Raw genomic sequence first — 24,475 nt, forward strand, 5'->3', positions numbered from 1 at the left:
CAATTCTCTCCCCCATTCCCCGGGGTGGAGGCGAGTGGCTGCCAGCCGGGTTTAAACCATGATACACAAGTACAATGTGCACAGCTGCATTTCCCACCACCACAGCATACAGCACCCTGATTCATCAGACACTTCTGTTTGTAGGAGATTTCCAAGGTCTGGCACTCAGCATTACTCTGAGTAATGGCAAGGTCCAACATACCTGAAAGGTTGAGGTCTGCAAGAACAACATTTGTCAGGAAGCCGTGCATATCAAAATGTATTCTACCATTCTTCACACTGTCTGTAATAATAGACTTCACAGAACCCAGGGCCAGCATACAAGCTTCATGTATTTTCCACCTGCAAAAGAATTCAGATGCCTTTAGGTTTTTCCAGCACTATCACCTCAATAAATAAATAAAAACATTTTGGGCTATCAGAACTATTTCCTTGAACCCAAAGCACAGAAATGAACACTTGCAAAACTCTGCAAGCTGAGGGCTTGGAAACTCACTCAAGATAGGAAGTATTCTCAATCACTTTTTAGAATATTGGTTGAATAATTGTACCAATCTTGTTCTCAAAACAAAAAAAATTGCTTTTCTATGAAGGATTACACCTCCAGCTGTGCCTTGCTTGATGATTCTATGTGCAGAAGCATTGTGATATCCAGTACATTAAAGGTTTAAAAATGTCTATTTTTGCATTATATTTGGTTAATTACAATGAAAAGGATTATGAGCAAATACCACATCTCCTTGGTTTTATCTGTGAAGCAAATAACCTACTTTAAAACATTACAATTAAGGCAGATGGCAACTCAACGTCCAATTTCTCTGGTATTCAGTTGCTGCTCACTATACGGAGTGGCTACTCTGACAGTTATATTCAAAGTAAACAGAAACACTGAACTAATGCATTGTAAAAGCAAGAGAGAATAGTTATGGAACAGCAACCAGGTACTCTCACAGCTGAGCTTTCTCCTATCTCAAAGCAACATTAAAAATTGCATTAAAATTTAAGTTCTAAAATTGAACACATACATCTGCATACAGCACCTATATCTCTTCTTTACATCAAGTAAAAAAAATAATAAAGATATGGCTGAAATGTTGAGTTCAATTAACTGAACACAAAGTGAAAGTACTGCCAATTTCTCTTCAGACTGTGTATATTAAATTATCATTTCCACTGGTATGTTTTAAGGAATAGTCAGGGTCTGAAGAGAGGGAGCCTGGGGACAGCTAGCCTGTGCTAAGAATTGCTGAAAGTGTTCCACATAAAGATTGTCATCATCTGGCTCAAGAACAGCTGTACTTCCTTTCTTGTCTTCTAATCAAAGTTCTCAAATTTCATCCTTGTCCATCCGCAGCAATGTCATGATAAAAAGATCAAATAGTGCTGCACCCAATGCTGCCAAAGCGCTTGCCATTTGTACTGGTGTCGCTCCCTGCTGCCCCGTCTCCTTACCAGTGCTCAGCACCGTTGTTTTTAGCCTGCTCAGCTTCTTGTAAATGTCTTGTGGCTGCTGCAGCCAAAGCAGTTGCACTCTCGTTCTGGAAATCAGCAGCCACAGCCTGCACAAAAGGAGATTATAACACTTATTTTTATAGACTTTTAAAATTGGTCATTTTTTCCAAATGCCCTTCATGATGCTCGGTTTATTATTTGTTATTATTATTTTGGTTGCATCTAAACATGGAACACATTTTATACCAGCAACAGATCTTGTGCAGCAATCCTCACTGTATAGGAAAAGGTATCGTCGTCTTCATCCTCCACAAACTGTTGTGGATTTGCGGTCCAAACTTTTATCTGAAACAGAAAGGAGATAAGGGTAGGGTAAAAGGAAGCTTTTCTGTTCCCAGTAATCTCAGTTTTGCAAAACTACTTTCAGAATTTTTCTCCGCCATAAGAAGTCATCATCTTCAATTGATTTTTCTTATATTCTGTTGGAGAAACCTTTGACAAGAAGAGGCCCATCCTGGTCTGGACTCATCTTGCTCTTCTGCTCTTCATTTGAGATTAGAATTTAACAGAACTAATGACTGACCTGGAATCAATGGTACACAATTTATACATGAGGAATGGGAGAAGCAGAGGAAGCTTTAACAGGGCACCTGTTTTTACGCATGCTTACTTAAACAAAAAGACAATGGCTGTCAGGCTTGGGCGGCCAGGAGCCATGTAGAATTTCAGTACAAATAATTTCACACTACTAGCACAAACTTTTCACTATCACAGAAAGTGGGCAATGCCTTTCAGCATGATAATCCCCATTTTCACAGCACAATACTTCATGAAGGAATGCAGGAAGAAAGCTTGAGAGGGTGGAGGTTGGTTCAGCTTGGAGAAGAGAAGACTCTGGGAAGACCTTACTGCAGCCTTTCTATATATAAAGGGGGCTTATATGAAAGATAGTTATAGGACAAGGGGCAACAGTTTTAAGCTGAAAGAGAGTAGATTTAGATCAGATATACTGAAGAAATTCTTTATTATGAGGGTGCCACTGAAATATGTTGCCCAGAGAAGCTGTGGATGCCCCATCATTGAGAACGCTCAAGACCAGGCTGGCTTTGAGCAACCTAATCCAGTGAAAGATGCCCCTGCCCATGGCAGCGGGGCTGGACTAGATGATCTTTGAAAGTCCCCTCCAATGCAAACCATTCTACGATTCTGTTATTTGCTGTCCACATTACACCATTTAGGAACATTTGGCCCTAACCCCTGATACAGCAAAGTGACAGAACAGCCTATTAGATTACAGCAGTTTCCATGCACTGAAACTGTTCCTAGGACAACAGCTGGTTTAAATCTCTCATTTCATTTGCTTTCTACACAAGACAAACATGCTCACCTGCTCCTCTGTGATCTGCATATAAAGGAGGATGTAATAGATCAGCTCTGGCAAAGCTTTCTTCACTGTGCTCTTAAATTTGTTGTTTTCCAACAAGGCATGAACAAATTCAAATATGCTGAACACTAGATTTTCAAAGCCCAATACTTCACCTGAACAAAGAAGTAAGTGGGGGAAAAAAAAAAAAAAAAGAACATGACTGAATATATCTCAATATGTCAACACAGAAAGCCCAAAGTGAAAACAAAATTCACAACTGAATATGCTAACATACAGAAAAGTATAAATGGGTGTCAAATATAATTACAAACTGTTAACTTGTCTGACGAGATAATGTTTATTCTTACTCCTGGACTAGCAAGGGCAGCAGCAGCCCCAGGAGGATGTCTGACCTCATCACTTTCTGTTCTCTTCCCCCCTCACCACACACCCCTCATTAAAACTGATCAAGCTCAACCTAAAACCTGTTTGGTTTTCTTTTGTCCTATTATTTTTATCTCAAAATTGTTGCAGAACTCCTTCCTTGAGTTGTTAGAAAACTTAAATTATGCAGCTTCATTGATTACAATCACTTGTAACTTGCAAAGAAGTGGAGACTGTTCTAACACCATAAATTAAGCAGGATCTCCTACAGTGTTTCAGTTACTGTTTTGCCAACAATATTAGGTAAGTCCATTCCTCTTCAAAACAGAAGGCAGCAGTGCACTTTAACAAGTTCTTACCATCAGAATCCACAGGGTCCTCCACCTCCTCTGTGTAATTTACTTCTGTTCTCACATAAGTGGATGGAGTTAAGTAAATATGCATGTTTCTAAAGAACTTCATTTATTTAGGAATTAATCTGTTCCCATCTTAAAATTCCTGATAACTAGGGAAGTTTTCTTTCTTAAAAAAATCTTTGAATTTATGCACAGTCCTGTGTTTCAGCAACAAGCCCCAGGTGCTCCTGGCTTTTTACATTGCCCAACTTCAAAGATCACTTCCACATCACTTCAGCACATCCTTTAGATCATTTGATTAATTTAAACCAAATCCACCAAGGCAACCCAAAACAATTTATGTTAAAACTTTGCAAGAACAGAACGACTCAGACTCACTCTTTACAGGGGACAGTGAGCCAGTTGATAGTTCACGGCTGCCAAAGGGCGAAGAGCCACCCCTTGGTCCCACATGCTACCTTGTGCTGGCTCTGCTCCCTGTCAGGCCTCTCCACAAGCCTCCAACCCTGGAGAGTGGCAGAAAACTAACCTGGGGGTGGAGAGGAAGGAGGATGGCAAACTGAAGGTCCAATAAACGTCAGAGCAAACACAAGGGAAGGAAGGACAAGACTCTCCCCTTTTGCAAACAAAAACCTATTTTGTCAGCTCAGCTGCCAGTGGGACTGCTGTGGGAGTCAAGACAGGAGAGAGAAATACACCATCAAAAATTTAACAAACAGCTCCTTGTATTTTAACAGGTGTCTAAAAAAAACCAACAACAACCACCCAGCTGACCTTGAAACTATACAGCCTCTACTTGCTCCAGCATTTTTATAGTCTCCCTTTTCACTCTACAAGAGCCTCTCTCAATATGCAAATCACAAGACTACTCAAGCAGCTCTGATATAAAAAGGTCTAGATCTGTGGTCTCCAGGAGAATCACCATTCTTATCAAACTACAGAGGAAAAGCTCAGTCAACCCTTACGCTATCATCACAAGACATTGTCCAATTCTGCTGTTTATACCAAAAACTCAGAAAAAGCTACAAGAAGGTTCAGTATTTTACCATTACCGTCTCATCATAAAAAACAAAAAAAGCAACTTCTGGATTAACAATAGGGAAAGATTTGACTTGTCAGTTTGCAAGCACTGGGAAAACTACCAACAGAACACCTCTAAGAGGGCTGACTGAAGTAATGACTGGTATAAAATTCAAAAGGCAATTTGACTTCAACTTCAGCAGCAAATGTAACCACCCATTAGTACTGCTGTAGCAAGAGATATTGTAGATTCTCCCTTACTTGGAGTCTTTACACTGTGACTAGACATCTTTTTAAGATTACAATTTTCACCAAAGAGTACCAGAAACAACGCAGAGAACAGCTGCAATTCTACAGCCAGTGTAACACAGGCACTCATGTCATTTATCACATATGACTTCTAAGCTAAAAAAAAACTTAATGGAGCCTACTGAAGTAACACATATTTGGTACATATACCCCATAGATGCTTATATTCTCTCTGTCACTCCATCCACCATGCTCTTCAGCTGCGTTTAGGTCATTACTGTGTATGAGACAGAGTTTGTCTTGTATTCTAGCTGAAACCATTCACCACAAAGGATATAAGGCGGCGCTTTCTGTAAGGGTATTCCAGACAATGGGCAGGATCTGCTGCATTGACGAAACCATGTGCTTCGGATAGTTTTTCACAAGTGCTGTCACAGCCTGGAACAAAAAAAAAAACATCAATCAGAAGCGAAACTGGGGAAAACCATCAACAAAGACTCAAATCATGGGCTGCTGTTTCATTAACAATTGAGATAAGTCCATGTCTTCCGGCCACCAACATCTCCTTCTCTCACTCCTGACCAGGCAGCCCCTCTATTGCACAAACTCTGACATACAGGCCCCTCTTCCTATTTGCGCTTTTTGCAGGGAAGCAAAGGGTTAACACAAGATGTACAAGTCCAGAAACAAAGACAATGCAATAATTTGGTGGTACTCCAACAGAAGTACAGCACTGCACAGCACTGTCTGGATACAGTTACCACCTGTAGGCTGTCTTGTCCCAGTAAAAGCAGATCAGAGCCTATTTCCCACACTTCTACACATGCAAGCAACACATCCAGGGAGCAGCTGCAGAAGAAAACACCCACCCAGACCAATTCTCTTGCCCATCTCAGCCACAGACACAGGCAGCTGTGCCAGCCCAACACAGGGGCTGCTTTGGGAGCAGCTCAGCAGCTCCACAGGAGCTTGTGCCTGGGGTTTCGCGAAGCTGATCACCCTGATTTAGGGGAGCCCTTTCACTGACACTTGCCAAAAAGCTTCTGGGATCTTCCAAGAGTCAGAGAACGCTCACTCCACCTAAGACACCACTTCCTCCCACAGGGGCACAGCTCCATTTATTTTATATAGAAGAGCCCCTCACAAACTACCCGACTGCTGGCTGCTACAAAATATATGGGTATCGGTTTGTTGCTGCTTACCCAATGGGAAACACTTTGTCCAGTTTGTTTGTTTGTAGCATTGGGTACACTAACAGAAATTTAAAAAAATAGTAATTCACTTCCCAGAAAACCCCTCAGTATTCTAATATCAGTATTACAGATGAGCAGGCAGCCAGAGGCAATCCAGATACATAAGGTTGAGAACAAGTCTGGTAGGTGCTAGAAGTATTACAGAAAAGACCTGTTGAAGCCTCTGGAAAAAAAAAATTTATGAATGTGCTGGCAGAGGATCTGAAGCTGATCTGCAGGACTGCTGCAAACTCAACACCTCTACTATGGCCACAGTAGCATCTAGAGACTTGTTCCATATGCCACTGGTTATGAACCCCATGCAAGTTTTTCTAAGGTATATGCCAAGACGAAGCATTTCAGGAAGCATTCCTGGAGTGGTTAAAAGTTCTGCAGTTCTAACAATAGAAGCCTGCATTTACAAGTTTATCACTTTCCTGCTGCACAAGTCATTAAAAAGAGCACTCTCCCCTGTCAAATGTTGTATTTCAACCCCTGGCCTTTCATTCTGCCAGCTCCCACTGCTTGTCTGAACTAAAAGAACTGCTTCACAGATCTCCTCCTCTGCCTACCCCCATGTACTGCTCCACCACCTATTAAATCCTTCAAGAAAATCCTTATCCATCTCTCTTCAGAGCAAAGTCAAGCTGCTCCCCAAGCAGGATGTTTAATGGCCAAGTCAGGCAATAACCGACTGCAGCCACTGCACAGACACACCAAAATCACCACTGGGGGAGCAACACTGGGAGCTCCCAAACCCCTTCCAGCTATTCCTCGAGCAAACATCCAACTGCATCTCGACTAATTGCTCAGCATCTCCTTAAAGTCACTCTGTATTAAAGCCTTTTATTGCTTCACTTCCTACTTGTGTCTTTAGACAGAGAAGGAATCCCCAAATTTGTGGACAAAAAGCTTAAAACATATGCTAGCCAGCAGCAGGAGAGCACATCAAAGATAACTAACCATTCAGTATGAGTGCAGCAGGTGTGGGTTATGTACTTTGCTCATAAACTTATGAAATTTGCCCCCAAGACACAGCTACCACCTTATCTTCCATCCAAGAACAAAGAGGGTATGATTAATTACTTTTTATTAATAATTATTTGTTCCAACAGCAGGACAAATGTAGCACAGGTACACAGATTTTAAGCATAAGCAAAGAAGCACCACAGCAAAGCTGTAAGATACTTCAGAATGTTGGTTAATTGGTGTCCCTGATATAATTGCTGCATACTAAGTACATAATATTTCCCTTGCCAGGAAATTTGCTGTTACTCTGTTACCTGTCATGTTTAATCACTCTGTTTTTCTTAAAACAATCAATAGTGGCATGTTCAACAACATCAGAATTGGGATTCAAGAATCATCTACTTGCAGCTCATCCATCCTCAGAGATACCTGCTTAATTCATGCTAAACTATCAAAACAACAAAACACCACTGGTATTTTGTTCTTGTCCTCACAGCTGAAAACATTTTTGCTGTAGCCAAGCCTTCCACCTTCTCCAAGGGTCAAAGGCACTGACTACCCTGCTGATAACCACTTCTAAACTTGTAACTACACTTGGAAAGATCAGGGACAAATTATCAGTCAGTGGTTCGCCATGATCCAACCTCTTAAACAGGATACTTGTCCTAGCAGATCAGGCAGATGTGTACACTTCAGTATGATCCATTAAAGTTTTTGACACTGTCCTGCATAATGTTCTTATATGGAAAGCAAGACATTTTAGGTCAGGGCTGCCTCCATATTCCACTGAGAACTCCACAAACCTTAGAGTTCAAAACTCATGAGACAGGGAAGAAAAAAAAAAAATCTTCTCCTGTCACTTGCTGCATAGCACTTCATTAAGGAAAAAAAACAGGATTGAGTTTGCATCTGGTTGAAAATGTACTATAAAAAAAAGTTTCAATTCCCTCCTCCATTGCATCAGCATTTCAAGGTGTTCTTGTAATGATCTCATCTGTAGAGCTGGCTTAACTAATCCCTTGAGGTCTCTTACTTCTGTATTACAATGCCTATAAAATCCACTTTTCTGGAAGGGAAAGCAATTTATGGGTCTTTCACCTGAATCCCTTTTCCCTTAGAAAATTGGTATCATCAGCTTAGAAACCCTAAGCGACAAAATCACGTACTGCCCTGAGTCAACAGCCAGAATACTCATCTCTTCACAAAAAGCCTCCTACAACCACTTGTCAGCAGCAGATCTCCTGAATTTACCATTTAAATCCATACTGGTTTTCTGCTGCCATCAATGCCAGCCAACATACAATAGTGTATTCAGAACAAAATCCTCTTTTATTGCACCTGCCTAGCGGTGGCCAAAAGCAGATGCCCACACACAAGGAACAGAGCAAGAACATGATGACATTTCCTCAAATACTTTCCCAGCCTGTCACATCTTTCAAAAGACTACTGCTGTGTATCAGTGCAGACATAAAAGTACAAATAACTCCGATTCCAGTACACGCTGTTAGGTAAATAATGAAAAAAGCTGCAGAATGTATGAAAATAACAAGAACAGAAGAACTGGTCTATGGTTAGAGTGAAACCATCAATTACAACTGCATTCTGTGTAGGCTGAAAACTATTTCTATTCATTAAACAACCAAATGTATATATTTGGAATCAGAGATCCAGACGTTCTTGAGCTGCAGCCTGTTCAAATCCAGATTACACCCTGCAGAGTATCCCAGAGCATCCCCTTCATGTTAGTGTTCCTGTATATTGCTGTGCCTATATATTACTGTCCCAGGCATTCCAGTGCACAGCCAACAGAAAGTTAAAAAAACAGCAAGAGACACTCTCTCAACAAAACTTGCCAACATCCTACCCCAAACTCCCTTCCATCTGGTGCTGCACAGCAAGAAATAAGCTCCTGCTGTTTCCAGTGTACAATATCTGCAACCCCGTACTGAGAAGTGACAGGATGCCACAACCCGGTACTGCCACCTTTAACAGGACTAAGAAAACAAGTTCCACGACACAGATCTTCATAGCTGCTAGTTTGTGTAACATGACAGCATCCTCCCAGCATTTATTTTCATGGCTCCAGAGCAAAGCTAGCCATTATGAAAAACTGTTGATGTTTGTCTTCAATAGCTCTTCCTTGTTTTCTTCAGGGAACGTGGCTGAATGGGCCTAGGCCATCCATCTCCAGAAATCTGTTCACTGTGACTCAGGTCTTGCTTACTCCAGCACATGTGCAAGTAAACCAAAGATCTGTATTTGATTCTGCAACTTATGTTTTGAAGCTTTTCTTTTCTCTCCCATGTTGCAGGCAGAGCACCCTAGAATTCCTGTGCTCTCCCAGCTGTTGAAGGGATCTCCACACCTACACCAGCACTCTTGCCCCCACACACTGAGCTACATGCACACAGAGCTCTGCACTACAATCTTCTTCCTTCAGGAAACCAGAATACAAAGACTTTCCACATCTCTTTGGCAGAGACAGTTTAACATTAAAGAGCAGGCAAGTTCTAGAAAAGCACGCACATAATAAGATTTTAAAACTTCACTGCAGCAGAATTCTGCAGCATCTTTAACTCCTGAGTATGGCGTCCAAATAAGATGCCTCCAAAATGTCTTAGATCAGCAAATGACAAGGACAGATTATCCTATGGATTGATCCCTATGGATCATGTTGTGGACACATCCCTATGGATCTCTTCATAGGTATCTTAAGTTCAGTACAGGCAGAACAATTTACTTCAATGTTGTATGGTGCTGGGAGCCAAAAAACTTCACTATTTCATAACATGAGCAATACTAGGAGAGGTGACACACACTCAAGTTTCCTCTGTTTTCCAGCGCATCTGACAGGGTATAGGTATTCAATTCTTTATTTATTCAGTCTTAAGTGACTTACCTTTAAAACTTCCATCTTAAACCCACTGTCTGATGTAGGTCCGTCAGGCATCTGCAGGGCCTGAACAAAGGCCTCTGTGAACTGCTGCACCACAGGGAAAATCAGGACTTTGGCCGCACCCTGGTTGTAATCAATGCAAGCAATGGTGAATAGATACAGAAGCCCTGTGTCTGACAAGTAAAGCACTAGAAGCAACAGAAATTACACTTCTATGCTACAAAACCAAAGAGAGACTCATGCCAACTGCAGAACATTGGAAAGTCACATGAAATACTTGTTTCAGACATCACTTTGGCTCTTTCCAAAGAACTGGGAACTAGGTTCAGCTGAATCCCACTCTTCAAAACCACACAGCAGAGACTGCTACAGAACACACACTACATCTCAGCTAATCACTTCAGACTCTAAACAGAGATGCAGACAATCCAGCTGGGAGAGTCTCAGGAGCAGCACACATCCTCCTAAAGAGGCATTTTCATTTGATTAGATGAATCATGCCCTGCACCCTATCACCCAGAACCCCCCCCAGCTATAAGAGAAACCTGTGGTGACTAAGTCACACACCAGCAATTACACTGCACACTGCGGAAAGCACTTATCTCCCTCCTGAGCCACCCTCCCCCATACCAAACAAGCTCTTTGTGAGCTGAGTATCAACAGCTGGCCTGAAGATTACCACGATGATTCTTCCTAGGAAAATGCAGCAAGTACTTTTCCAGATGTCAAAGCACTCCATAAGCAGTGCTTGGCAGAGCAACTAATATTGGACAAAAATGATTTTGAGAATATTCCTCATAAATCCATAGCTAAGACAGCAAAGTTGTATGTTTAAATCAACAATGAAATACCACCTTAACAATTTATAAAAAGATTGCTTCTTTTTTTCTTTTAAGTCAATTTTCAATTGTATATAATGTAAAGGACACTTTCAGTGTATACAATGTAAAGGACACTTTCAGCCCTCCTCCTGAATAAGACAGTGGAGAGCTACTACTATCTTTTGGATACTGGTACCAACTGCATGATGTATTGCGTATGTAACCTTGACAGTGCAGTACCAACACAGTATAATTATCAGAACTTCCCAGAAGGCTGCACTGAATTTCTCCCTGTGTAAACAGGGAGGAAACGGCAGACAGCGCCACCCACCAATGACCAGCCAATAGATTGAAAGTCACCCTTTCCTATCCTCACCCCGCAGAAAGTTAAAAAAGAAATCCACTTGTCAAAGGCCAGCTAAAATGCAGATGTGCTCAGAGCCAGACAGGAGACTTGTGTATAAAGCTGCTTAACTGCAGGGTGCTTTTTTCTTAACAGTTCTTCTTTTAAAATTTGGTTTGGTTTGGTTTCCACCACCCCTTTAGGAACAAAAGGCTAACTCACATGCTAAAGCAGCTGATGAAGTTCCATGAGCTTGTAACCAAATGCCTCATTCAAGGGCTAGAAAACTGCCCATAGTAACCCAGACGGCCAAGGCCTGGCAGCTTGTCAGGACACATGGTTCACCTGAAGACTGGAAGCTATGACAAGGATTTCCAAACAAAGGGATAATACACTATCTCTTCCCCATGCTTACTCCCCTTTCTTGGAGCTGCTGCAAGCATGTCTGTCAGTCTGTCCCAAGTTAAACTTAATTACAGAAGCCAAGTCACAGTATCAAGGCATGCATGTAAAGTAGGGAGTTAGCCACTTTACACGTATTAAATGACACCCTCTTCCCCAGAATTACAGCTGAGAGTACATAATTATCCAATGTTTCATTTTCATATTAACAATTATCTAGAACTTTGAATATTGTAAGGTAAGTTAAAGTTAAACTCTTGCCTTTTCCAATTCCTCCATGTTACAGATCATATGGGCACATGTGGTAAATATCTCCACTGCACGCGATCTTGTGCGAATACCATACACCTAGAAAAGAGTTTAAATAATAGATCAGGAACACTAAATGCTTTTATTGCCTTTTCTTTTAATTGTATTTATGCTTTAACTTGATTATCTTATCATTGGCTTCAACATTTCTGTTGAAACATTAGCTGCCATCAACTATCACATCATCAAGAAAATTCTTTAAATCTTAACTCATACTACAGCACAGCTTATCCATTAAATGTGGAGTTTCTCTGCTCCAAGAAACATTCCCACTAATGCTGTTCAGTACCAACTTAATAGTGAAGATCATACCTCTGCCATTGTGAAAATTTTGTACATCTCTGGAAGAATAACAGGAGCAACAAGTGGCATCTGTGTGTCTGTCACTTCCCGTGTAAATTCTAGAAAATGAAGAAGGAAAATCCTTATATGAGAACAAATTTGTAGGCAACAGCATCTTTGGGAAACACTAAGCATATTGGAAACATGTTGATTTGTACTTGACTAGACCAGTGTCATCTGGCCTACTCATGGCAATCCATGAAGGCAAGCAGAAAAAAAACACCCTAAAAATTGTGGGTATCAGGAGAACAGGGCGTTACAATCAAAGTTCCTTCTGAGCTATAACCAGCAGCACAGAACCTTCTTCCTCAGTTTTCATGACATCTACTGAGCATGCAATTCAACAGTGACTGCCAAGCATCATGCCCAGGAGAAGAGAAGCAAGTTCCAATTTCGTCAATTTTGAGTGAAAAGTGATAGGATAACAAGGTAAGGAAAAGCCTAAACCACTTCCTACATCAGCCTTGCCAAAGCTCTCGGATGCACCTACCTGTGAGCACTCTCATGGCTCCATGCACTGCATTCACGTCTCCACTAACCAGCATTTCCATCAAGAGATTGAAAAGCTCAGGCCAGGCTTCAGGCCAGTCCCAATGGGCTATGGCTGAAACTGCGTAAGCAACACTCGAGCGCACTTTGCTGATCGACTCTCTCAGCCCGTTGGGTAGAAGCTCCCTAATAGCAACTTTTGCCTGTCAAGAATAACATTATTTAGCAAAACAGATCCCCAGTCACAAAGTAATTTAATCAAATAAAATTTTTATACTTATGACTGTATCCTGATATTGATTCAATACTGGTTTTACAAAATGAACACTCAAGAGTTGAGACAAAAAATAGTTGCACACTACATCCCCTGTAATTTTTTTATGGAAAACTGCACAGTGTGTTTTAACTTAGCACTCTTCTCACACAGCATTTGGCCAAGCATACAGCAAATAGCTGACTGCTGCAATGAGACAGGATGCAGATATCTAATGGAAGACATTCAGAGTTAGCAGAGATAAATCCCAGCTCCAGTGTCAGGGACTACATTTGCTTACTTTGGAGGATTCTAGTGAAGGAGAACTAGTCACCCAACCCTGAAGGAACAGGGAAAAAAAGCCAGCACTTCTAGGGCACGATTCAGAAGATCTATGTCAAGTAATTATCTCTGGATGGGATGAATCGTACCCTAGATGTGAAAGATGGTCCAGTCAACAGTCAGAGGGCTAGAATCTCTGGCCATTTTAGCTGTTAGATACTCCTGCTGAACAGACTTTTAATGAAACCCAGCAGACCTTTAAACCGGAATTTGTAATGGGAAAATAGCCTTTCAGTTCCAAGATGAAAAACACAAGATTTAGTAAATCTCTTAAAAAGGACTGCTGGAATCAGTATTTGTAAAACTTACAAAGCAGCTTTTGTCTAGTCTTGCTCTTAGAGCAGCAGAAACATTACAACTGAACTTTTCTTACAGAAATTACCCCAAGCTTCAAGTCTAGTGTTGTTTTAAGCAACTGAAAACAGATTTTCAAAATGGAAAACATCAGAAAATCTTAACTGAAGCCATTAATCCTCGTAATACACAAGGGTACTGGCACTTTTTAAACTACCAAGAAAACTGATATTCTTGATGGATAAAGTGTCTCAAAGTAGACAACACAAAACCAGATCTTACCCTTTCTGTGGTCTCTGGAGGTCTAAATTTTTCTGACTGAGAACACCAGTGAGTTTCCACATACTGTTTCAAAATGACAGACGCTAGCTGTATTAGAAGAGAGGTCAAGAATCATTAACAAATCTTGCAATCATGGCAAGCATCACCCTCAACCCGTTTGCTCGGTCTTCCATCCCACCATGCTGCTTTTAGAGTGGCAACAGGGCTTGCCAAAAATGAAAAAAATCTTTGTGAAACAGACTAAAATGACTACCACAGTAAAAAAATTAACTGATGACCATCCATCAAGCAATGATGACCTGTGCAGCACTGACAAGGCAGTAACTTTATTTCCTCACCTCTAAAAAGGCACAAGGTATGGGCTACATTGTAAATAAAGAAATACAGAACCTAAACTTCTCTTTCAAGAAGAAAAACACCTACAGAAAAAGTTGCTGCAAAAACAAGCCACACTTTTGCATGTTGATGTCTACCATCCACCTAGTAAGTTGTGTCCATTCCCAGTACACTGCTGTCTCAGCACCAGGTTTACTAAGTCCAAAAAGCACTGTTTTCAAAAAAGGTAAGTGTATAACACCTGAGTAATGCTGAAAGAGAAAGGAACAACTCTAGAGAAATGTAAAAGAAAATGGAGAAGCAGTAATAGAAAGCCACCTCAAATTTTTCACCTGGAAACACGAGAGAATATTTTAAGAACCAAGGAAACTACCATCAGAATTCTTCCTACAGTTGCAGGTAAACTCACCTGACGGATAGCCAGAGCTCCCTGGGGATCTACAGTCAGTTCTGCTAAATGAACACCAAATTCTGCAAAGGAAAAAAAAAATAAAAAATGAAATAAAATGTTTGTGTCATAACTTTTGTTCCCACACAGCAAAACTCATCAAGATTTTTGGAGAAAGACATCATACCAATTGAATGACTCATATGTGGGAAGGAGAAGACAATTCCAAAGTGTAGCTACTCAAATGAATCATGAGCATTAATTCTTCCCTGTGCTCTCTGCACAAACTTCATTTATTTTCTCAGCATCTTATTGCTTTCTCTTGTGGACAAAACATTTTGCAACCCAGGTTAGTAACAAGCAAATGATTTACAACTTAAAAAAAAAAATCTTATCTACAACATAATATCACTAGTCAAGTCCCTACATGAGGGATGCATGGGTAAGATCCAGGATGGAGCAAGACAGAAGGCTGTCAGCCAGAAGTCCCTTTTCAGACAACCCGGGTTCATCCAGAGAGTGATTTGGAAATATCACTTCAGCTGTCCCAAAACACCCTAAGACAGCTCAGAATGCACCAAGCGCCTTCCCAAGCAAACCCTGCCTGAGCACAGACACCAGGAACTGTCTGTACAACCATTTGGGCTGCGGGACCATCTCCAGCAAGAAATTTGTCCAGAAAGAGCAAGAGCTGCTTTTAGTTGCCAAGCAAGCTCTGTAACAAAGGCAAAATTAAAATGCTTGTACCAATTGTGCTGACAACAGAGCACAGGAAATAAAAACCAGGAAGAGCAGCTGTTACGGTATGGTAAATCCATATGCCTTGATAAATTTGGTTAAAATTGCAACTGTAAGCTCCAAGTAGCTGATAATTGTATTAAATATTTCATTTCACTCGTATGCTTAAGAAATGAATTTGTGATGTTTTAGTTCTAGAAACCACGGAGCAGAAGGTATGCCCTGACATCGCACTAGCGCAACCTGACTCCCATGGACAGTTATATGTGCTGACAGCATCCCTGACAAAAACGTATTGAAAATTCTTCTCAAAAAGAGTTCTGTAATTTTCCTTAGCAGCATATTTGAGCACATCACAAACACAGTTATCTGAGATTCTTCTAAAATCCACCTCACTTGTAAGAGGCTCTTCTGGGTTGGGAGATAATTGCCTCTAACTTTTCCATGCTTACATTGAACATGCACCCGTTCCTTCAACCCTTCTTCACAGATTATGTATTTTTTTTTAAATTAAAAAAGAAAAAAACCTCTTGCCCTAGCTGCAAAAGCAGGGAGCCTCATTCTGAAATATACCTAACATAATACTCCTCTTAACTGTAGCAGTAATTCTCCTTCTAGCAGTCTGCAATATTCCAGACTTGAGTATGGCACTGCATTGCAGCCACATTCCTAAAGGGTATAAATGAACTAGGAAGCCAGAATAAATGTGTAGTTGCAACTAACAATTGTGATTCCATTATGCAATATTTAATCTGTTTGCATATATCTTGTCCCTTTACATACATGCACTTGATTTATAAGATTTTGTTGCAATGGTTTTAGGCCATCTCTCCAATTTTCCAACGTCTTTTTAAACCTGCTCTCCAAGCAGACTGCAGTGCTATTTGCTGGTAAACTAGAGGTGTATTCACTACTGCAGCAACCAAGAGCTCTGTCTTAAAAGCCCCTTGGGTTTGACAATAAGCCACCGCTAACGACTCTACTCACAGGTTTCCAGCCAACTGTGAACCTCAAAAATATTACAACACTGTATGTCCTTAACTGATAAATGATCATTGTGGCAAATTCATATCAGGAATCCTACTGAACTCAAATCATTCATATCCAGCACTTACTTGTTTAAGCAATAAGCCAGCTCTCCCATCAAACAAAGTTTACATGGATCTATCAAGAACAGATCATAAAAAACTGTATAAGCTGTGTAGCATCTATTTATCCTGTTATGTTATAGACACTGGCAAGCTGTTCAAAGAATTGGTCCAAGAATCTTTCCAGGGACTGAAATTACACTGATTTGCTGTATAGTTCACTGGCTCCTCTTTTCTCAAAGAATTGGTTTATTATTGTTCTTTTCCCAGTTGGCTGCAAACTTTCAATCTTTATCATCAATAACTGCAGTTCAAATGCATCTCTTCTGTTCCTTCACTTCTACTTTGTGATTTGAGATATCAGAATCATTAACTCTTCCTCACAAAACAAAGTCTGTAAAACCAAGACTACAAACTTTTAATGAAGGGCCTGGCATAGGGAACACTTAGCAAACACATTTCCACCCAGCTCTGCTTCTCCTCTCCAATAACCTCAGTATTAATGAAACCTATTCTCCAATTCTCCTCCTTCAAAACCAAGCTCCATCTATTGCATAACGTACTACCTCTCTACCTCTAACGTTTTGGAGACATTAAGCCGGACAAAATCAAAAAATAGTATTAAGCAAGCAAGGAGGAATAAACAAGCAGGACTTTGTACTGTGTCACTGAACTTCACACCCTGCCTTGTTGAAACGAGCAGCACCGATTGAGTCCAGTTCAGTACGTCCATACAAAACTGGTTCAGGAGCTGCTACAGGTCCCTTTTAGTTGTCTCTGCTGGGGGCAGAGACAGGCAGCGGTGGAGGAAGAGCCCGTGGTAGCTGCTGCATCCAACCCAAGTGAATCCACTGCCCCATGGCCACTGACACTCTAAATTAAAACAACTTCCAGCTTGTAGCTACCAGATGTCACAAACACAGCAGCATGAGAAATCAAGTTCCCTTCACCCAGCATCTGCCCACCCCTTGTGCATCGCAGTCTTCAGCCACACAGGTGCAGGCAGTTTCCCATGGGACTGGTTTGCAATATCACCGTAAAATAATTTGGGTTGAAAGGGACTTTGGGAGGTCATGCTGTCCAACCTCCTGCTCAAAGCAGGGTCAGCCACGAGGTCAGAGCAGTGCAGAGCTTGGAGGGCATCTGCAGACCAGGAACATCAAGCAAGAACATAATGCTCAGCCATAGTTTTTACACACTACAAATGCGCTTCTTTGAGGAACTTCTTCAGCACCCATCATGATGTTCAAGGAGTACTCCAAAAGCACTCTTTTTATCAGCACACCTCTGAAAACTACACCTGTATTTTTGTCATTTCTCAGCAAAGGACAGAAAGATTAAGGCCAATCTTCTCCAACATTTATGATGGCTTTAGGTATCTCACTTGAATTCCCTTCTTCACAACTCTCACTATACTCAACATTTCCGCAGCATTTCACAGTGCAAATAACAGCATTTGCTGCTGTGAATAACCTTTTTTTCCTGAAAGTAAAGTATCACACGTCCCAGCGTGGCCATTTCTTATTTAAATTTCCCTGTTAAAAATTCAGTCCAACATTAAAATGTTAACTCCCGTTAAAAATTCAGCTCAGTTTATCCATCCACAGGATTTCCACCCATTTCTGTCCATCATTCACTGACCATACTGTGATCATGTTTGTAAACCCTCCAGAATCCCTCCTTCCACACAATACTCTGGTTTTATGGCATAAAATCATGTATTCAAGAAGGTACCCAATGCAATACAGAAATAACTTGAAGCCATACGCGTTAAAACAGTTATGTCAGGAAGGGCCCAACCATAAGCTGAACTGGTGAAGCACAAGTGATGCTACAAGTTTCCTGCTACCGATGTACCTACAGTTGTTCTGATACAAATGGACAGCAAACAATATCACACAAATATCATCAGAGATTCAATGGGGTTTTAGAGCATCAAACAAAATGTGCTGAGCCACTATTCCGGAAGAGAAGATACATTTACAAAACCTGTAAAGCCAATATTCAAATCTGAAATCATGTTCAAATCAAAGCATAGGTTGTCTCCTACAATGGACTAGTCTCAAACAAGATGGACAAAAAACTTCAAAGAGGATAAGTGTGTCCAGATTGACACAAGAGTCAATTTGCCAAGGTCAGCACCATCTTCACAGCCACCTGCACCTCTCAGCTTCTGGCAACAAACAACCCTGCAAAGGACCGAGCTGAAGATGCCTTTTCATACACAAGATGTCACAACATAAGCCACACTGAAGACAGCCTTATAAATGCTTTTTCTACCTGCAAAAAAAGGGCAAACACAACCACATAATATAGACAGGCTAAAGAAAGGCAATTCTCCAGCCTGGAGCCATTCATCTATCACCACATTTCCAGAGCACAAGAGCCAATAGCTCGGAGACTTAATACTGTCACCATAAAACAGCAAACTTGTTATCTAACCAGGCAAGTAGGCAGAGGTATTTTTCAACTGTATAAGAAGCTGTCATTAAAACTCCTTATCAGCATAATTTAGAGGAATGTGTTACAGACACTGCTCCTCTTCCCAGGGTGGCAGTACGATCCCTCCTGGTGGACATGCACCTCCTTCAGAGTGACACTGTCCCTGCTCTGACATCCCTGGAGATGGTTTGGCCTCCATACGTGTTCTCCAGTATAGTAAGGCCTAGAGGAAGAGATTATTTTTACACATTACGGAATTATCCTCAAGTCATATGAGGATAGCTGTAGCACATCCACGTGCACCATCAGAAGCGGTGTATGATGTTACTGTGATGGACCAGTTAAAGGGGGAAGAGAAACACTATCCCCACTTCACCAGGAACAAGTCAATGGTGGAGTTAACCCAAATTAGATGCAGGCACAGCAGTACCACTTCACTACCTGGAGCTCTCATTTCCCCTGCCTTCTCCCTGAACAGTCTCAGGCATTGCTTTCATTTGTTCCATTAAAACCCAGAGACAACAAAGGTCGCCAGGTGAACTTTCATCCTTCCAGAGACCAGCAGTAGTGCATCTCCCATCCCCAAGCTGTCAGGTGGTGCCTATTCCCACACTTTCTCAGCAGACAAGAAGATGTAGAAGAGACTGAGTCGCTGAGTCCATGTTTGGAAGTTGCTAAAGGGTGACATGGCAGGAAGAAATTGCCACCACGTCCTTACTCTAGAGCTGACGTCCTGTATTCCTCCAGAACAGCTGGATGGAGTCAGAGGAGACTCCTCTTGGACAGTTCAGCCTGTTCCCAAGGCTCACCTGACTCTGCATTTCTACCCATCCCCTTGTATAATCACTGGACAGATCCGCTATCAATCTGCTTCAGGGAGCTCGACTGCATCCTCACAAAACACTGAACCATCTCAACCTGGCTAAACCCCGTATGGAAGAGAGCAGGTGCTAGCACAGGGCAGCACACCAGGAGAGCTAACTGCTGTGTGAGCTTAACCATATTACACAACCCAACCTGCAAGCAGCTTAAGAAGAGAGGTGAGGGCAGAAGCACGCTTCCCCCAGCACACCCCCTTGGAAAGGTTGGCATTAGGAACCTCCTAAAGCAGGAGGTGCACCCTATCACATGTTTAATGGTTCCTGATGAGTTTTTTCCTCCAGGAATGTCAAACTGTTTTTAAACCATTTTTACCTCTTAGCATCCCATAGCGACAAGTTCTACAGTCTGCACACTGGGGAAAACACTCTACTTCTGCTTGTTTCAGATTCATTTTCATCTGATGTAACTTTATGAGAAGTCACAAATAATCACTCCTCAACTCACCTTCTCTGTTGCTTATGATTTTAGAGCCTCCAGCTCTGCTCTTTCCCAGGCAGAAAAGTCAATGTATTCGCTCCTTCTGAGAACAGAAGCTTTTTCCACACCTCTGTAAATGTCTCTGTGCTGCATTTTTACTGCCCTGCTTTATCCCTCCTGAGAGCAACAAGCCCATAATGCATGCAGCACTCAGACTGCAGAAGCATGAGGAATTTATGTCGTGCTTTGTTCTCTGTTCCCTCCTTAACGGTCCATTTGGCTTTTGGAGCACAGCAGAGCAGTGAATGGGTATTTTCAGAAAACTCTCCACACTGACAATGGGATTTCTTCTCCCAATGACAATAGTTAGGACAGCCCGTTTTTAAGGTATCATCCAGTCTGTCTCCTCCTCCCCAACACTACTTTGTGCCCAACACTGACCTACACCTACCATTTGCACACTCAGATCGCTCTTGTGAAATCATTCTGTAATTTTTGCCACTGATTCTCACTCTGGCCATACCAAACAGCGCTATCAGTGACTTTGCCACACCACTATTCACTCTTTCACATCATTTACAGATGTGCTGAGCAGTCCAGCTTCACGTGGGACTCTTCGTTATCTCCATGCGCTGTGAAACACGACCACTCGCTTCCACCTCCTGTCTTCAAGCTTTTAATCGGTTATTAATTCAAGAGCTGTTCACAACAGTTTAGTCTCTTAAAATGTTTCAGTAAGGGAATTTTCTAAAAAGCTTTTTGGCAGTCCCAGGGACTCCTTCAAACAGTTCTATTAAACAGATTGACTCTGCCACAACAATCCCATGTACCCTGTTCTCCTCATTCCAACTCTTGACATATTTTTAACTATTACAGGCAGTGCAAAAGCCACACCAACTCACCTGTAACAACCCCAACATTCACCCCTCCACTCCTCACCTTAGAGCCCTCACTAAAAGCTGTCCCATGTTTAACAACTTTCATTTATCTGGTCCCTAAGTGACCTTAAGTAGCAAGTTTTACAACACAATTTATAGCACAGTAATTTAATGTTTGAGTCCCTTTAAAACTCTTGGAGATCCATCCTGTAGCACTTGCTGTTTAAAAGTAAACTGGTAAGTGAAACTGCTTCTATTCATGCTTCAACTTGACATGGATTTTCCAACATGTCCTCTGTAGATGCCCTTCAACATGGCAAGTTAAGTCAACACCAGCACAAGGAGTTCAACTTTTCTGCAGGCCTATACTCCTTGAATGTACCTTGCATATTTTTTAGTCACCTGGTGGCTATGGACACCTCTGAAATGCTTTCAGCTTCTGCAACAATTCAAAGTATGGTAAGTTTTAATGTCTTTAACAAGTTTTTCCTCTTTTTTTTCCCCCTACCTTCATTTGTTTTTCATTAAAAGTGCCAACATCTGTGCTCTTTTCTGCTGCCCCCACTTTTACTTTCAGCACCTTCTTCATCCTGCTTAATGATACTAAATATTTTCTTTCTTTAAAGTACTTCTGACACACATGAACTGCATTTCTTTACCTCAATAATATTGTGTTGGCAATCACTGTATTCCTGTAGCTCCTCCTCTTGGTTTTGGCAAGTTTCTCCATACCAAAGCCAGCACAGAAAGGAGAATATAGCTTATTCCTCCCATGCTGCTTGACTAGGACATGAGAGGAGGAATCACACAAGTACAGAATAATTCAGCTGAAAGAGACCTCAGGAGGTCTCCAGTCCAACTCCCATGATCAAAGCAACACCAGCAGCATCAAATCAGGTTGCTCAGAGCATTTTCTAGGCAGGACTCAAGGATGGAAATGGCACAGCTTCTACAGACAATTTGCTCCAAAGCTTGGCTCTCCTCACAGGAAAAAAAATTCTCCAGTCTGAACCTCTTGTTTCAGTTTGTGCCTGTTTTCCTTCATCCTCTCCCATCCCCCAGTGTCTTGCCAACCTCCTCATATTTACCAGAAGCTGCTGTCAGATCCACCCCCAAAACCCTCTTGCCTCCATACTGGAAAACCCCTCTCCCAGTGCCTCCTCATGTGGTGAGTGCTGTAGTTCCCCAACCAATTCAACAGTCCTTTGCTGAACTCATTCCCATTTGTCGCTGTCTCTCTTATACTGGTGGGGTCAGAGCAAAACCAAACAAGTAGTCTAGATGTGACCAAACAAGCACTGACTGGAGAGGGCTGATCACTGCCTCTGGTCCTGTCCATCCAGCCCAGGCTGCAGGTGCCCTGCAGGGTGCCCTGCTGGCCCTGTCCAGCTCACCAGCCACCAGGATTTCCAGGCCCTTTGCCACAAAAGCTGCTCCCCAGCCAGGCAGCACCTGACCCGCACCCCTGAGGCGGGTTCTCCTATCCCAGGTGCAGAACTTGGTATCTGTCCTTGCTGAATTACAGGAGGTTCCTCTCGATCATTCTTGCAGGGCTCCCTGGACAGCAGCCCTGCCCTCAAGGACATCAACCACCTCCCCTCCATTTTGGTGTCACCTGCAAACTGCAGGAGAGGGTACTCTGTAGTCTCTTCTGGATCATGGCTACAGGTCCTGCAGTGGACATGTGCAGTTCTGGGATTGCAACCACATGAAAGTATTGGGTGACTTCAAGATATTTGTAAAATAGTGAAAAAATAGAAGCGCAGATGACTCCATTCCTCTTGTCCTTTTATCCACCAAATATATTCTTGTTGCATTCCTGGGCTCTCAAAAGGACCTTAGGGACATTCATCACCTAGAACCATGATAAAAATACTCTTTTTCTGGAAATCTTTCCCCAAACCATTACACAAACTTGACTTCATTTCTTGTGGCAAGATTCAGACTGTTTGGGGAAAAATGTTGCCACTGAAGAGCACACTGACTGCAGCAGCTTTGCAAGGCAAGGGCTCTATGGGTCAGGGAACCTCACAGCACTTCCAGACTCATGCTACTGCAATGCCATCGAATCACTCATTAAAATTTCCAACAGCTGTGGTGGCAACACACAGATTTCCCTGTAACGCACCAAGGAAGACTTAACCTGAGAGTGCTACAAGCACATGTTAAGGGACTGCACAAGAAACATTTTATCAAACGATCTGCCTTCCTTTTATTGCCCCAGTCTCATTCCCCGAGTAACAGAATCACAACACTATTCTTGACCCAGTCATGCCCTTACACCTTCCTTCTCTTTACCGCAAGCTTGATAACATTTCTGAGCTAAAGTTCAGGACCAGAAAGACTTTAAAACACTTCACAAAACAGTTTCAGCATGGCATAATCTGTCAAAGGTAAGGCAAAATTTCCAGGAGGGTCCATGAATAAACCAGCCCATCAAGCTGCCAGGCTGCAGGCACAACTTAGGGCCACGGGCTGCACTGTCCAGCACCCAGCTCCCATGACAGGAGAGTACCTGCAAATCTTCCAGTGGTTTCTGCAGATTCCAGTTCTTTGGGATGGGTCATAAATTGTAAACTGAAGTGAAATAAAATGTTACCATCAATAGGTTTTTAAGTGTAGCCTCCACCCAGGAAAAGGAGCAAGTGCATGAACTAGCTTAATGCCACCATAAAAAGGCCAGATGAGTAATGGATTAATTAGAGGCACTGCTTGAATTTGAGGTGCTTGCTCTTCCAAGTTCTGTCTTTTCAAAGCCATAGGCCAGTTGCCATCCAGCTCCAGTGTCTTCCATGTCCTTAGCTCTCCACAACAGACAATGGAGCTCCAGCATGCGAGTTTCACACAAGATGAAGGTACAGCTACATCCTGACTGCACTTAAAACACGCTACGTACAGGTGGTGACCTGCAGGATGTGGGTACGCACAAGGACACACGCGTCCAGAGGTGGAGAGGACTGGAGAGGATCACTGTGGGAGCGGGACAGGGCCGGCAGACAAACACGCCGTGGGAAGGCCCTCTGTGACCACCATGTGGGCAACCCCGGAGACTTGGAAAGAGATGCCCAAAGCAACAGGCCCGCTGCTTTGCCATCCCACTCCCCACGAGCTTAGAGCCCTCCCTGATCATGCAGCTCTCACAACACGCTGCCTCACGGCCATTTCCCTCCTGCCCCGCTGAGGACCGCGGTGCCTGCCTTGAAGAAACCCCGGGGCGGCTTTGCCCGGTGCCCCCCGCTGCAGGCCGGAGACAGCCCTGGCGAAGTCCCACCGGCGAACCCGCAGCTGAACTCCTGAGGCGGGGCAGGGGCTGCTCAAAAGAAACCGGGCACACGCCTACAGCCGGTGCGAAAGCCGCCGCCTGCTTCCCGCCGGCCCGAGCGCTGAAGCTGGAAGTTTTGGCCTCGGCCAACGCGCGGACACGAGCCGTACGGTACCGGGAAACGCGGGGGGAAGGCGGCGGCGGCCTTTCCCCCGGCGGACATCTGTTTATTTAGGAAGCATA

General features: G+C 42.6%; 1 protein-coding gene across 1 annotated transcript in view; it reads right to left on the reverse strand.

Annotated features, from left to right (window-relative positions):
- IPO9 (importin 9) overlaps positions 1-19,010 on the reverse strand; it is a 34,224-nt gene extending 15,214 nt beyond the window's left edge. Inside the window, exons 1-13 of the mRNA XM_026864461.1 lie at positions 18,935-19,010; positions 14,547-14,608; positions 13,802-13,888; positions 12,632-12,833; positions 12,112-12,200; positions 11,752-11,838; positions 9,928-10,047; positions 5,165-5,265; positions 3,562-3,620; positions 2,840-2,991; positions 1,699-1,797; positions 1,453-1,559; positions 203-342 (exon numbers count right to left, since the gene is read on the reverse strand). Of these exons, the coding sequence (XP_026720262.1) occupies positions 203-342; positions 1,453-1,559; positions 1,699-1,797; positions 2,840-2,991; positions 3,562-3,620; positions 5,165-5,265; positions 9,928-10,047; positions 11,752-11,838; positions 12,112-12,200; positions 12,632-12,833; positions 13,802-13,888; positions 14,547-14,608; positions 18,935-18,992 (1,363 nt within the window). The 5' untranslated portion in view covers positions 18,993-19,010. The remainder of the gene's footprint in view (positions 1-202; positions 343-1,452; positions 1,560-1,698; positions 1,798-2,839; positions 2,992-3,561; positions 3,621-5,164; positions 5,266-9,927; positions 10,048-11,751; positions 11,839-12,111; positions 12,201-12,631; positions 12,834-13,801; positions 13,889-14,546; positions 14,609-18,934) is intronic.
- Positions 19,011-24,475: the final 5,465 nt, after the last annotated feature.

This window comes from Athene cunicularia (assembly GCF_003259725.1).
Source record: "Athene cunicularia isolate RWA chromosome 26 unlocalized genomic scaffold, athCun1 chr26_part2, whole genome shotgun sequence".
Lineage (NCBI taxonomy): Eukaryota > Metazoa > Chordata > Aves > Strigiformes > Strigidae > Athene > Athene cunicularia.